Source organism: Trichoderma virens (genome assembly GCF_000170995.1).
Source record: "Trichoderma virens Gv29-8 chromosome Unknown TRIVIscaffold_5, whole genome shotgun sequence".
Lineage (NCBI taxonomy): Eukaryota > Fungi > Ascomycota > Sordariomycetes > Hypocreales > Hypocreaceae > Trichoderma > Trichoderma virens.
Window position 1 is genome coordinate 113876 of NW_014013744.1, and position 14611 is coordinate 128486.

The 14611-nt window shown below is 51.9% G+C and overlaps 4 protein-coding genes across 4 annotated transcripts; 1 reads left to right on the top strand and 3 right to left on the bottom strand.

Moving 5' to 3' along the window:
- Positions 1–244: 244 nt before the first annotated feature.
- Positions 245–920, top strand: TRIVIDRAFT_199639 (uncharacterized protein; the record flags this gene model as incomplete). The annotated part of the gene is made up of 3 exons (XM_014102013.1): positions 245–261; positions 352–603; positions 842–920. The coding sequence occupies 3 exons, from the start codon at positions 245–247 to the stop codon at positions 918–920; spliced, it is 348 nt and encodes a 115-aa protein (XP_013957488.1).
- Positions 901–3278, bottom strand: TRIVIDRAFT_74205 (uncharacterized protein; the record flags this gene model as incomplete). The annotated part of the gene is made up of 6 exons (XM_014102014.1): positions 901–1189; positions 1247–1429; positions 1522–2292; positions 2372–2830; positions 2927–3157; positions 3219–3278. 6 exons carry the CDS (start codon positions 3276–3278, stop codon positions 1136–1138), a joined length of 1758 nt encoding a protein of 585 aa, XP_013957489.1.
- Positions 3279–7371: 4093 nt separating this feature from the next.
- TRIVIDRAFT_147266 (uncharacterized protein) lies at positions 7372–11803 on the bottom strand (the record flags this gene model as incomplete). Its single annotated transcript, XM_014102015.1, has 11 exons — positions 7372–8153; positions 8211–8815; positions 8877–9019; positions 9082–9340; positions 9402–9505; positions 9573–9797; positions 9866–9937; positions 9997–10112; positions 10171–10636; positions 10695–10883; positions 10946–11803. The coding sequence occupies 11 exons, from the start codon at positions 11801–11803 to the stop codon at positions 7372–7374; spliced, it is 3819 nt and encodes a 1272-aa protein (XP_013957490.1).
- A 1148-nt stretch (positions 11804–12951) lies between these two features.
- TRIVIDRAFT_36914 (uncharacterized protein) lies at positions 12952–14260 on the bottom strand (the record flags this gene model as incomplete). Its single annotated transcript, XM_014102016.1, has 2 exons — positions 12952–13948; positions 14022–14260. 2 exons carry the CDS (start codon positions 14258–14260, stop codon positions 12952–12954), a joined length of 1236 nt encoding a protein of 411 aa, XP_013957491.1.
- Between the last annotated feature and the right edge of the window lie 351 nt (positions 14261–14611).

Below are 14611 nucleotides of genomic sequence, written 5' to 3' on the forward strand. Positions count from 1 at the left end.
GGCCAGCTGCCCTTTTTCTTCTTTTCAAACTCTGTTCGCTCCTTTGACATCATCTGTTCGCGCCACGCCCATTTCCAAGAGTCGCCTTTGGACGTTGCTGCTTTGCGCCTTTGCCGTTAAATCGCTTTAATAACCACAACAAGAACAAACCTCGATACCCAGGGCTATATTTCGCCCAGTTTTACTTGCAACAACCGTCTACATTGTTTCTTCCCCCACTTCGCACCTCTCCCTCCCGAACATCATGGCATCAACTCTGGGGTACGCTTCCTCTCTGAAAGAACAACCCCCCCCCCCCCTTCATAGCTCTAGCAGAAACAACTAACACGCAGATTGCGCGCGCTCTTCCAGCCAAATCATCCCCCTCATCATCGCCATCGCCCTCCTCAGCGGCGGCGGCTGGGTCCTCTACCAAATCTACCTCTCCTTCACCAAGATGCGCGAGACCGCGTCCGAGCGCATGGGCCGCAAGAACGTCGTCTTCACAAAGGACGGCGTCCGCGTCGGCGTCAAGCACATGCAGAACGAGAAATACGTCGACAAGACCCAGAGCTACGTCGTCAAGGCTTGGAATCTGGGGACCGCGCAGAGAGACGAGGAGATGTGAGCATCTAAACCTGCATTCCTGGGAGGGTTTCATATTCAGCTAATGCTCTATTGATTGTAGGAAACGGAAAGGCTCGAAATAGCGAGGTGGAAATAAGCTCGATGAGTCAACTTTGGATTAAATGTCAAAATGACATGTGACAGAAACATCAGAAATACTTGTGGCGAGGAGAGTAAGCCAGATGGGGCTTTTAATGTGAACCTTGATTTTCACCATTACTTCCCACGGATACAGCATCTTGGGAAAATGCGGTGTGGAGGAGCTTCTTGTCGCCAAACTCAACGGCTGTCGCTGGATTGAACAAGACATCTAAGAGGCCGTCATACGTATCCTATAATGTAACACTCTCTATGTTATATGCACCCACACCAATAATCCCCCCAAATAAAAGCAATATGATGACACTGCCAAGTCCAAGTATGGCATGTTCCGAGCCTGTGCGCCTAACCTCACCCCTTTCTTGATTGATTGTCCGATACATGCGCCTTCTGAAATTCCAAACGAGACTGGTCTGCGTTGTCCTGGACCTCAATCCCCTTCCGGACTTGTATCATCGTACGTCGAAATAGCGTGCTGCGTCAACTGTCATTTCATGTTAGCACTCTGGCCATTACAGATAATTCTTGTTGCTTCACGTACCAGTACAGTCGGCTGACCCTGGAACGTCTGCTGCCGGAACAACTGCGACGGCATAGGCATAGTGGATAGACCTTCGGACGGCTTTGCGACTTTCATGGAGAGAAGCTTCTCGACGTTGACAGACGGACTGTTGGACATTGTGCCATCCATTCTGATGAGCATGGAAGGAGTCCGATATTGGAGCTGCGAGTTGATTCCTGCTGTTAGCCAACTGTACATAGCATGTGCGTGCTGAAAAAGAGGCCACGAGAAATGGAATTGGAATGGTTTCATACTTGAGTCAGCATGATAGCGTACGAGACACCAAGATGCTTCCCGATGTAGGTGAGCCGTCCACGGGCCCATGTCCGCTGGTCCTCAGTCACGTAGTCTTGTCCTTGAATACAGGCCAGCGGCCACGTTAGGAAGTATCCAGACAGGCTTTTGTAGGTGTCGTCTTCACCGCAAGCAAACCCAGAAAGGCTGTCTTGCTGAAATAGGTGCTTGCGCGTGCTAAACCACCCGAGCTGATAGGGTACCGAAGCTATGATATCGGTAATATTCTCCACGCATATTCTTCTTGCTGTGGCATACTCTGGCGCCGTGCGGTAGTCAACAGGTGAACAGACCCAGGCAGCGCACCGGATCACGATTGACGCCAAGATGATTCGTGATACTCGCATCATGCCCCATAGACTGGCCACCCACAAATCTGGATAGGCATCGACGCGGCCTGGGAATACTTCCAGCTGACTGTAGTCGGCATCGGGAATTTCGTCTTGCCAGAGGATCGTCCGGTATCGAAAATCGTCCGGGACCGTCTCCGCCCACCGGACGCATTCAAAGTCCACCTCCCGAGCTTGTCTGATCATGTCTTTCATAGCTTCAACGCTCTCCATGTTTCGAGGGAGCTGGCTCATGAGCCGGTTTACCTCTGCCCTAATCTCTCCGGTGCGAATGCCGAGCCTCTGACACTGAGAAGCATACGTATCCCGGACAGCATCTGAATTGATCCACCACTCTGCCTGCATTAGGGGTGGCTTCGCAGTACTGAGCGTGTGGACAATCTACGAAAACTACGGTCAGATCAAGAAGATGGAAATGTACAAGGGGTCAAACATGTTGCAGGATAGAGGAAGAACCTACCATTTGGGTTCGCACTGCTATGAACAAGGAGACTCCGATTTTGGTCCGGAGTTGCTTGCGGCCCCGTTTCCTAACAAGCTGGATCGCCGCACGGATATGAGGTCCCCAAGCTAGCATGCCCAGGTTTCTAGTTGTGATGTTTTCAAAAAGCCCCAGCAAGAGGATTGCCGCCAGTGTGGAATCCTGCTTGATGGTGTCTGGGTTATTCAAGGCTATGTTTATAGCCCCCAATGCCTTTGAGTGGATGCGCAGGGCGCGTTCCACCAGAAGCTCATCTCCGCGGGTATTGGCAAAACTAGCCATGGCACAAGCATCAAAAGCGGCCTTGAAGTGAGGGGCCACCTCTTCTGCCCTCAGCAATGGCACTACGTACTCGAGGAACCCGCGTCCGTTGCCCTGCCGGGGAATGAGGACATAGTTGGAGAGGAAATGGCAAGTGACCTGGCCGTCCAAATCCATCTGCGGTTTCTGCAGAAGGGTGTAAAGGCCAGTCCAGGGGGTCTGCTGATTCTTGCGGCCATATGGAGCCAGCGATGACAGATGTTGAGATGTCACAAAGGTGGGATTTGCAGACGAATGTTCACCGTTGGGAGATGATGGCTCTGGCGTAGACCCGGGGGCGAATTTGGTCATCCTTTGCGCCAAAGCTTTTTTTGATGCCCGCTGCGCTCTCTTCTCCGTCGCCTGGGTCTCGTTACGAAACACCAGGTCGAACTCATCTCTGTATCCGGGGCATTGCCGGCGAGACTTGGCACACTGCTTGCATGTGGGCTTTGTCTCATCACACTAGTAGATGATGAGTTTCGACGAGGCGCGTCATAACAGGGTAAGGAGCAGAGAGACATACCTTGATGCGGCGAGTACGGCACATCTGACAGCCCCTCGAGGGCTTGCCTTGATAGACCATGGTGAGGAACAGAACTGGCTGGCTTATATCAAATATCGGTTCCTGAGCTTGAATGTCGTGTTCTTGAAACCATGATCTTGAACCATGGAGAAGTGGCCGGAAATGTCAACGAGCTGAATGTATGGACGACAAAGCTTTGAGACTGTGTATATGGGTATATGTATATAGGGCGAATTTGCTGGGCTTGACCCTCTTGCCAAATCGGGATGGGAGAGCTCAAATGAGGAGGAAATAGCGTATGAAGCCAAAAGCCACGCAGCCCTATCTCGGTACTAAGAGCCGGAGAAGGGGAAAAAGAGTATAAAAATGGGAGAGACAGTGAGGAGTCGGAGAGGCGGTTTTAAAAAAGCAATTGCAGTGAGATTCAGAATGCTGAGCTGGCTTATGGTTTCTTGAGGGGACGGTGAAGGAGAAAAGATTCGAGAGACGAGAATCTGAGGGCGCCAACCAACTCCCAAAGATGATGGGGGAGAGGGAGGGGGGCCTATAAACAAGAGGCCACGAAAGGAAATGTTTGCTCAACCTGTCACAAGGCAGGCAGGTGGATGACGGTGCAACAGTGAGTGACGAGGAATGCCGAGTGTTGGCAGGTAGGCGAGAAGCGACGTATCTTGCGATGAGAGAGGAGTTGAGCAGCGACTTGGTGAAATGGATGTCTGATTTGCCGAGGCTATGTAGCTAATGAATGGCTGGATGTCCCTCCCGGATAAAGTGGTGGCGAGTATACACGGCAGAGCACTGAGGAGCGATCTGGAATCGGACAAGATGTTGGACGCCAAGGAGCCAAGGAGCCAAGGAGCCAAGGAGCCAAAGCAGGGCGGCTGAAAATTGTACAGGGCGTCAAGAGCCAGATGAAGGATTGCGGAGAATGAAGCTATCGCAGGCACAGAGTTAGAGATATAGGCCATCCACCTCGTACTGCTATAAGCGAAATCCGGATCTGGATTGTAGGATTTCTGGCGAGCCGGGATCTTGGTCAGATTCATGCGTGTCAACCGGGGAGCCTGTGCCGGTCGCCTGTCTGGCTCTCGCTCACTCTCTTGTTACTTACAGTACTGGAACCGACTCGGACTCAGTCTCACTGGTGTCGATTTGGCGAGGGAATCAACAAGAAGAGACGTTGGAAGAGGAAACAGAAACAGAAACAGAAATAGAAATAGAAATAGAAGCAAGACACGTGAAGCGCGGGCTCTGGGATGACGACGAATGAGGGGGAAAGGGCTGGAAGCAGGAATGGGAATAGGAGGCTCCAGGGATCAAGGATGGACGGTCTCGATGCCAGATGCCAGCTGCAGCCCGGACCAGCCAAATGGGAGAGGGCTCACGAGAGCAAGCAAGCACCAAGTAAGACGGACAGTGGAAGAGAGAGGAGGAGGAAGAAGAAAGCAAGGAGACGGAACGGGTTTGGCGGAAGCGTGGAATTCGTCACAGCAAGACGACGACAAAGAAACCTGGAAGCGAGAGCTTGGCAGTACCAGCGTGGATACGAATCTCGCGGCTCGGTATTGGTACAGGTGTAGGCAGCATGGCGGAGGTGCTGGGCGTTGGGCGTGTACCTGTACCTGCACCCTGCCTGCGGTGGCCGCTGGGCCAGGTACCTTAGCAGATGTAACCTGACATGTCGCGGATCTCACTGAACTGACAGGTGCCAGGGGGGAGGCTACAGTTGATGCTCTGGTTCTGTGGACTGCTGCAGTGATGTGTTGGGGCGCTGGAGCTTGCGATGGTTCGAGTTTAGTGATACAAAGAGTTGACCGCTAACTGGGGGAGCTACAAGCGCCTACTAGGTGAATTAAGGGCAAGCCGCTGTCTACTGGAGGTGCTGCGAGTGCCGAAGTACGATATACATGCTCAGATCTCCGATCCGCAAATCTTTTGACAGGCGCCTGTAACCAATATCATGACAAATTGACATCCCAGGATCCCGAGAAATGCTGAAGAATCTTTTACGGCCAAGATGTGGGCAGGCTGTGCGACCAGGTAAAAAGCACCTTTGTCCATTCAAACTGGGTTCAACCAGCAGCTCCGAGATTTGACGCCCCCCAAGTCCGGACTTCGCTCCTCGTACTGGTACGGTAATATTAAAGAGATGCCACCAACGCGGGATCCAAAGTCAAAAGCTGCGACTAGCATGGGGCCTGCGGAGTTGCCACAATGACAGCCCCTGGTCTAAAAAAGCTGCAGCTCAATGCCAGCTCCGGCAGCTTTTTGGTCCCATGCCTTGCTTTGCTAAGCCATGCCATGCCATGCCATGCAGAGAGACGCAGAGCTGCTGTTTTAGTACATCAAACTAAAACCAAACCAAACCCTCAAGCCCAGCAAAGTTCGGCCTTTCGGGCTATAATTAGCTGCGACGAGCCAACAGGAAACGGCTCCGTTTGACGAGTGTCATGAGTGTCATGGGGGGTTTCCATCTGCCGCTCCCACAGACTAACTAGCACGGCACCGCTGTTACGGGGGGGGGGACGAGCAAAAACAAAACAAAAGATGCAGAGAGTAGGGAATACAGTAGAGGAACAGGAGAGAAGAAAATAGAAGAGATGGAGAGAAAATACGGATAGAGTCTGGGCCAATCGATGCTGCGGGTGCGCAGAAAGAGGCTACGTGCAGTTCCGAAATGGGATTGGGAGGCTGCAAGCAGGCAGAGGCCTGGCTTTTGGGCGGTTGGATCCCGAACTCCCCGCCCGAATTACGAGCTTGGATGCAACGACATGAAGGATTGCCGTACGCGTACTTGATCACCACCTGTATATAAAACAATAAAAGGAAACAGCAAAAACATCAGCTTCGTCTTCTTCACCCTCGCCAAAAAACGGGAACAAGCCAAAGCCAAAGCCAAAGCCAAAGCCCAGCGCCGCCAATCTAACCGCCAAACAACCTAGCCAAATAACCACCATCATCAACCACGCCCTTTACCGAACCGCCTCTCCCCCGGTAGGCCGAAAACACGCGAAGCGAGACGGATCACAGCGTGCGTCCTGGTGCGTGCGACCCCCTCGTTGCACGTCGCACCCATTGAGGCCCGGCTCAGCTTCAGCATGCACGCAATGTTTGCCTCTCTCCCTCTCTTTCTATTTTCCCTACTGTCTCTCTCTCCTCGCCTCTCTTCTTTAGTTCTCTTCATTCTCACCCGCTTACCTGTATCAATACCACCCACGCCATATTCCCTCGTTGGCTGAGTACTGTAATAACTCGTAAAAAATGAAAAGCTTCCCGCCGGCCCCTGCAATCCATTACCAATGGATGATGATGGCACCAAGTCCGCCTACATGCCTGTACAGTCACACAGGGTGGCTGTTTAATATATTTCCTCTACAGTAAACAGCTGAATCCCTCCACCGCCGTAACCCGGACTCCGGACCTCGCACTTCACGTCCAACTGACATGGCCGTGCTCAAATAAAACGCCCCTCTCCCCAGGCGACACAATACCAGCCCAATCAAAACAACCACAACCATTGCCTTGGCATCTCTCGGAATATTATTATGACATGTATGTACGAGTAGGAATCGGCCAAGGATGCTAGGCAGGGGGGCAAACCGCCCCAACGACGCCTTACGACAAGGCCCTTTGGCACTTGTAATAACACACCCTGTCGTTGTCATCCCGTCTAAAGATTTATTCACACACACTTCACGACAGCTGGACAGAGGAGGCTGTAAATGCTTGCCAGAAGTATCAGATAGCTCCATCTTGTGCTACTAGATATCATTAACATTACTAGTAGCTACGGGTTCCCCCCTTTCGTGGCTTTGTCTAGGTACCTTGATGATCAGAATCCCTGCGATGCCTTGAGGCAGAATGACGACTTCATCCCATCCCCTCTTCGCCAGTTGTAGGTGGCATAAGCCACAACTGCTCATTTTCCTCCAATAAAAACTCTGCCCTTTATCAGCTTTCTTCTTCACGTCTTCCTGCCTTCCATCCACGGCTCTTGCACCACGGGCTCTAATAAAGCGTTGATATGTTAATAAAAACAGTACAAGACAATAGGGAAAAGGCAAACTCCTGTTGCGCCCCATTGTCACCATTGTTATATCCTTTTTTTGTTGCTCCGGCGGCTTAAACCGCTATCCAAATATTTTTTTTTGTTTCAGCTCTCGAATAAATTAGAAATGCCCTCCAGGCCATCAGGTGTATCCCTGCCTCCAGCGGCGTCCGCCCTTTTGCGGCCCGCAGCATCAGACGTTGCCGGGGCGCTGGTCATGAATCCCTGTGCCATTTTGCTCCGGGTTGTGCGCTTAGAGCGGCTTGAATTATCGAAGCCTTTATTCAGCTTCCCCATCTCTGAGACGCTTACTCCTTTGAGATCCTTTAAGAATTCCAAGACGATTGCTCTCTGTTGCCGTGTGTGAGACCCCGGCTTGGCTACGTAGGCCTTTAAGCGCTCCAGTTCCGCGGGATTTACATTCGGCAGTGCCATGAGAACATCGGTCGGCGTCGATGTGATGGTGCTATAATAGACCACAATTGTGGCAATGAGCGATGCCAACTCCTTCTGCACATCCACAAAGTACGGCTCGTGGAAGGACGTGATGCATGCTCTCATTACGTCCGAAGAGATATATTCTCGGACAGCAGTAGCGATTTCTGAAGGGATTGGGGTTGCATCCACTGGGACTCCGTTTCCATCGGAAGTTGTTTGGCTTCTCTTGGATCCTTGACCAGCGAATTCCGGCACCAGAGAGATGAATAGTCGCAGTAGCATCCCGCAACATCGTATATCTCGCATTCGAATTCCATGCATGCAGAAAAGCAAGAGCGGTTCGATAATTTCCTGGTGCGACAGGCAAAACTTTCGAAGAGAGGGATAGGCTTCCCCAGAATTGTTGTGCTCGTCGGCATGCTGGGCCTGTGACTTCAAAGTGGGAGAATCTATGTAAAAGGTAAGCAAACGCAAGCACGTGGGAAATAATCGAGGGCTTATCATACTTGGCTTGGTTGGATCCAAAAAGTCTGCCACCAGTACCACGGCAGTATACGTTACTTGGCGGAGGATACTCTCAGACTTCATCTCCTCCTTGAGCTCGGCATCCCCATCTACCACCACACTCTGCTGCTGCTCCAGCTTTGCCCATTCCGAGTTGATTTTGGCATCCATCTGTTGGAAGCACGAAGATAAAAGTCTGGGCAAAAAGTTTTCGCGACAATCAACTGGGCAGTCATCGACCAGATGCCGAACCAGACTCAGCAGGTTGCTTTGCTGGTGGGTAGACAACCATATCGAATCTGTAAAGAAGGCCTCAGACAATGGAGCGGCGAGCTCGCTGAATCCGTAAAACTGCGAATGTAGCTTGCTCATGCAGTATATGACTCCATAGGCTGTTTCACGGACGAACCGAACTGACCCACGGATCGTGGATGCAAGCCCTTCTATCGTGCCCTTCTTATCGAGAACACGAGCGTAGAAGTCATCTTTGCTTCCTTCAGAGATACCGGCCTGCCAAAATCTATCGCTGAGGACTTTGTCTACCATGTGGCGCATGTTTTCTGGGAACCCTGTCCAATTATGTGGGTTATGCGAGGCGTGGGCATAGCTAGAAGGAAATTAATACAAAGGATTGAAATAACAGCATCTCGACCGTCAAGAGCACGTACCTCAAAAGACGCAGCAAATCTGCCAGGATGTTTGCGAATCCTCCTTCCCAAATTACAGAGGTAGCCTGGAAGGCGGTGGATGACCTATCGACTCGATCCACGGAGAGTGCGAGAAGGGTTTTCATCGGGCGGAGCGGCAATTGCTGTGATGTTGTATCGGCACATGCTCACAGCGGGGTGTAGGGCTTCTGGGATTTACACATACCTTGAGGCGCTCTTCCAACTCGTTCTGGAGGGCTAATCCCTCCGCGTCAAGCTCACACGAGCCCCAGTCTTGGATGCTGTGTGCCTGGCGGCTGACCAAATATGCCTGAGCCTTATCTAGCGCAAGAAGTTCGCAGAAGCCAGAGTACGATTTCACGGCAGATTTGATATTCTCCTCTTGCCATTGCGCCTTGACCGGTTCAACAAACTCTCGTAGTTTCTGAATCTTGGCCTGGGCGTCAAGATTCTTAGCTCGATGTCTGCCCCCTGGATTAGAAACCGCACTAGATCTGCAAGTGATTACTCGATATTGAAACTTACATGATCAAGAATAAAAAGCTTCGGTAAGCAAGAGTTCTTCTATCGTCCAACTTTCCAGTAGACATCATCTCATTTACACGGGCTTCGATTTGGTCATAAACCCCCTAATGATCAAAAACAGTTAGCACCCTTGTACGTGAAGATGCGAAGAGCTTGAAAGAGAAAGCATACCAGGAGGTGATCGGGCATGCCAATCGCAAGGCGGTGCAGCTCGACCATGCTCTCAACTTGAAAATCTTTAATGGCGTCATTGTATGCGCGATACTCCGGTTCTAAAACAGGCCACGTGAGAATGATGTGCTCAAGCACTTTCAGCATAAAGTTTGCGTTCTTGTTCAGGGCATTTGTTGAGAAATAGACGAGCAGCTGAAGAGTTCGCCTTCGTATCAAAGGGTCCTAGAGAGCGCCGAGTGTTAGTCAATGATGATATTGGGCTATGGCATTCTTATAAGCAGAGAGCATACTTCAAAGTTCATCGCCAAAAGTCTCGTGCACCAGCCTTCAAGGCTGGACTCAAGCTCCGCTATCTGTTGTTGCTGTCCAGTTAATTTGTTAGCATCATCGTATCAACCTTGAAGTGTTCTTGGACGCGTACATTGTCGTGCTGGTGTGATCTCTTCCACTTTGCGTATCCCTTCAAAGATGCTTCAATCAGAGTGAAGTGAGCGTCTACCTGCAAAACAGGCATCGAATGCTTGAAATAGTTTTGCTCTGATCATAGTCAGTTGATGCTCCCAATCTGAGCGGGGGACCTGCGGCAATGTCTCACTATTAAATGGAGGCTGTCCATCATAAAGATGCAGCAGAACCTGTTCTGTGCGCCCCAGGATATGCGATACAGCATCGACTAGTTTGAGTTGTACAATCATTTCAACGATTTGTGAGCTATAGCGGCGGTAGTTGCCCAGGAAGGCATGGCGCTCGGGGATGGTATCGGTGTCCTCCATCAGGAATAGGAAGGTTGGGTCAGAGGTGTCTTGAGGCAGATTTTCATATCGGACCAATCTGGAGCTGCAGACCTCGAGGAGAGGCCCTATCATGGATGTAACAAGATCACTTGGGCCAATCACCTTGTTCGCAAGGAGCCTCGTCCACGTTACTAAGACCGGGATTGACACCATGAGGCTTTGGTTTTGTACTACTTGGAGCAAAAGCTGCAGGAAGCCTTCAGGGCTTGCATCATGAGGGACTTGTGAATGTTTCCTCTCAAAATAATCACCTAAGCTTGACAGCATCTGTTGTTGAAACACTTGTTAGAGGGAACCGGGTACGTGCAGTTGTACGGGGGCATACCTCAGAGAGCTTCTTCAAGATCTGGTACTTGTCTTCGTCTACGTCGTCAGCGTCGACCGCTGATCGATCAATGAGTTCCTTGAAGAGCCGAATGGACGCGCTGCTGTACATGGGGGCCACGAGGTCTCTGAACTCTTCATCTGTAAAGTTGGACCGGCAATACAGGGCGTATAGGGCATCTAGGGCGACCTGTTTGGGAGCTTGTCAGCCTGAGTCACGAGAAAATAGTCCGCCAACACTCTTTGTCTTACCTTTTGGATTTCGGTCGAGGGCGACGCTAGGCCGGCAGACAGAATAGCCACGCAGCGAGCAGAGGATATAGCCTTTGGAATAGCCCACGGCATAAGGGACAGGAAAACGGAGAATCCTTTAACAATGCATGTCTTAACTTCGTCATTGGCATCGGCGCTGATACACAGGCCTAGGAACTCTGAAAGTCGACTGAGCCAGCCCTCGTGACCGCATCGAACATCTGGACCAGGTTGACGATTGGGAAACGCCTCGATTAGGACCGCGGTAGGAGTGAAGATCTCGACGCATGCTTTGCTAAGGACACCTTCCCTCATGGCAACAACCGAATCATCTCCGGCAAAAACCTCGTCCGATAGAGCCTCGAGGACAAACATGACAAGCTCCTTGTGAGCGGGCGAGTTGGGGATCTGCCATAGCTCAACGAGCATGGCATCCATGTCCGTCCAGTCGGAGCCCCAGCTTCTCTTGGCCACCTCCACCCAGAGCTGGGCAGTCTTGTTTCTCAGATATGAAGGGTCGCCCTTGGAAACGGCTTGGCTCAGCTCCAGCACCCAGTTTCGAAGGGTTCGGGATTGTTCATCGGAGTAAGTGGCCCATCGGTACCGTATGGCATGCTCGAGAAGCGACAGGGCATAATGGCGGACGACGGATGGCTGGGCCTTGTCGGAAGCTAGGTTGTAGCCTTGGAAGGGAGCTTCGGGGATGTCCTTGACTTCTTCGAGGAAAGATTGGGCTTCCCTACGCGCATCGTTGGTCGAGTGAGGGCTGTGAACGACTTCGAGCGCAAGGTGAATCTTGGCAAGCACGTCTGCGTCGCCGCCGTTTCTCGCGTCGCCGCCGTTGGTGTTGGAAGACATGATTGATAATCAGCCAAAGTGGCGCGAGCAGGAACGCTGCAGGGCACGCGGCGCAATCGAGGATGCTTTTATCCCACGAGACAGCCTCAAGAGAATTCTAGAAGTCGGTCGGCTTGGGCACGAGCATCGAGGGTGGCTGCTGTTCACTAAAAATTAAAAAGAGCAGGGGGGCCCGGATAATTTGTTTGGGTATTGAGGTGACAGCTCGTCGGTAACAAAGGCCAGCGGGGTTCAGGACTCGTAACGACAAGGTGACTCAACGGCTAAGCGCAAGAGCAAGTTGCAACATGAAAGATGAATAGTACGATTGGTTAGAGAAGGTCGATGATGGTGATGAAAGAAAACGAGCACGATTGTTCCGAGCACGAGGTGAAGGCGGTCAGCGGGCAGAAAAGCTCCAGCTTCTATTACTTCGAGCAACGGTTGCAAAACTCTTGAGGCTCTTCCTTTCAAGTTTCCAGGTTCCATACTACATACTTTTTAGGGGTCTTTATCACGACGGCCTAGGCAACGTTAGGCCCGAGATGGAGCCTTACAGGTCGACCAGCCACTAACAGCCACTATCGACAGAGCAAGGCACAGACAGGCACCGCACGAGACGGCTACCTAGAGGCAGCTTGGGCCTCGCCAGCCTTCTGATGTGTCAAGCTTCTTCACGCGACTGCAGTGTCACCGCGCTGCAAGGCTGAGAGGGCCCTACAGAGCATACATGCGACCACAAGCTTCAACGGATGACATTTGATCAGTTACTTTACTTGGCCCAGTGCACAGAGCAGGCGGCGGTGGAGCCTGGCCGCTCCCCTGGATCTTGTGTCGTCGTACTATATTCCACCCCAGTGGAACCGCTGCAGCTTGGTGGAGGGGCGTGTGGTGTGCGATGCATCGCTTCATGGCCTCTGGTCCGGACCTTGTCCTGGCTGATCAGCAACAGCATGCCTCTGCCGAATGCACCCCGCGCCGGACCTGCTTGATTACCCGAGATTCATGTCTAGCCTGCCTCGCTTCTCTCCGTCTTCTAGAAGGATTGGATCATAAGGATGGACGCCGTCCCAATAGGGCAAACCGCCCACTTGGCTGTGCCTGTTGGCCCATTCTCAGACGATATTTTGTCACAGTGGGATTGACATCACCGGCAATTCATTCTAGTATTACTGCCGCGGCTCATACTCCCACAGGCAGAGCAGCTTATCATAGAAGCTGGTTGAGACAACGCGTATCCTCCCATCCTTCGCGGGCGATGGCAAAATATCCGAAGCATAATTCATGCTTTTATGCTCTTCGAACCGGGCCAACACCTCACAAGCCCAGCCCTGTCCACTGCCGTCTGTCACAATCTCCACGAGCCTCGCTCCAGCATACATGCAAGATGCCAGGATTCGTATCCTCGTCGAGCCTCCCGCGGTCTGGATATCCACCAGCTTCAGCCTCCACACCCCGCCTCCCAGATTCGCGTCTGCTAGCAGCTGCACGCGTTTTAAACCATGCGAGTGATGAAGATCATGAATTGCAAAGACTCGCAAATGGTCATCGTAACTTCCAGTGACGACTATTCTACCGTGATCCTGAGTTGATAGCAGCAGGGGCAAAATTGCAGTTACTCCTGCATCGTGCTGTCCCTTGATTGTTATGGAGCTGAATGGCATGTCTAGGGTTGATGATGGGTCATCTTGATCGCTTTCCCCTTCCCAGTGACAGGTCGTATATCGAAGCATGGAGTCGTCCCCCCCACAGTAGACTGAGATGGGTTGGTTCGTTGCAGGTGATGAAGCGTCCATAGGAGAGAAAGCTATACACCAAGCCTCGAGAGAGTTCTCAATGTCCACATTGGCAGATTTTGCTATCTTCCACTCATCGTCCAGTAGCAACAGCCTTGCCAAACCGGTAGAGGCGGTGACCCCAATCACCTTGCGCGCAATCGGATGCCAATTGCACTGCAGAAACAGAACGTCGTCGTCGAGATCCTCGCACCTGCTCGTGGCTAAGTGCTGCAATGGCGCACTGGCATCTCTGAGCGGGTCGAACTTGAACATGGCAAGGGTTCCAGTGCTGGACACCACTGCCAAGACGTTTTGATATTCCGGCACATCCTGGTAGAAGCGGAGGTCCAGCAGCGCAGACGGCTGCATTACGGTCTGCACTATCGATCTGTTTCCCTCATCAACAGTCAGTAGTCCAGCAGCCTGACCAGCCTCCTAGGCATCCAGAGTTGCAGCCTTACACGTCGTCGCCTTCAACCTTGAGAACGACAAGGCTGCCATTCCTGTTCTGAGGTTTGGAAGCTGCTGAGTCGCCATTCTCAGCTTCCTCTTGCGCCGGCTTTGGCTCGGTGTCGTCCTTTTGCAAATTGTATGTTCCCACCACCAGATACTCAGGATGCGCGGGGCAGAACTCAGCACAGCTAGGCGGGAGGTCCAACACCAGTGATCGCAGCGAGGCGATGGGCGTCAATTCTTCCATATTCGGCAAACGGTGCTCGTGCTAAGAGAGGGTGCGAATTGCGGAAAAAGGAAACATCAATTTGAAGACATGGTTCACCCGATAGCTGCCTGTGGTGGCCTGGGAAAAAGAAAGAAAATCGCTGTGGCGGCGGTGGAGCTTATCGGATCGCTTCCCGGCAGCCCGCCAGCAGTCACTGGGGAGAGCTTGCAGGGGAGGCGGTTGTAAACCAAGACGAATGAATACCTGGATTACAATATCACCTACATAAAGAGACGATCCCCGCGGGCGAAACTTTGTCTCTCTGCACGTCTTTTTGCAGTTTCTCTTCTTTTAACCCCCCTTTTTTTCTAGCCAAGCCGACTAAAGAAT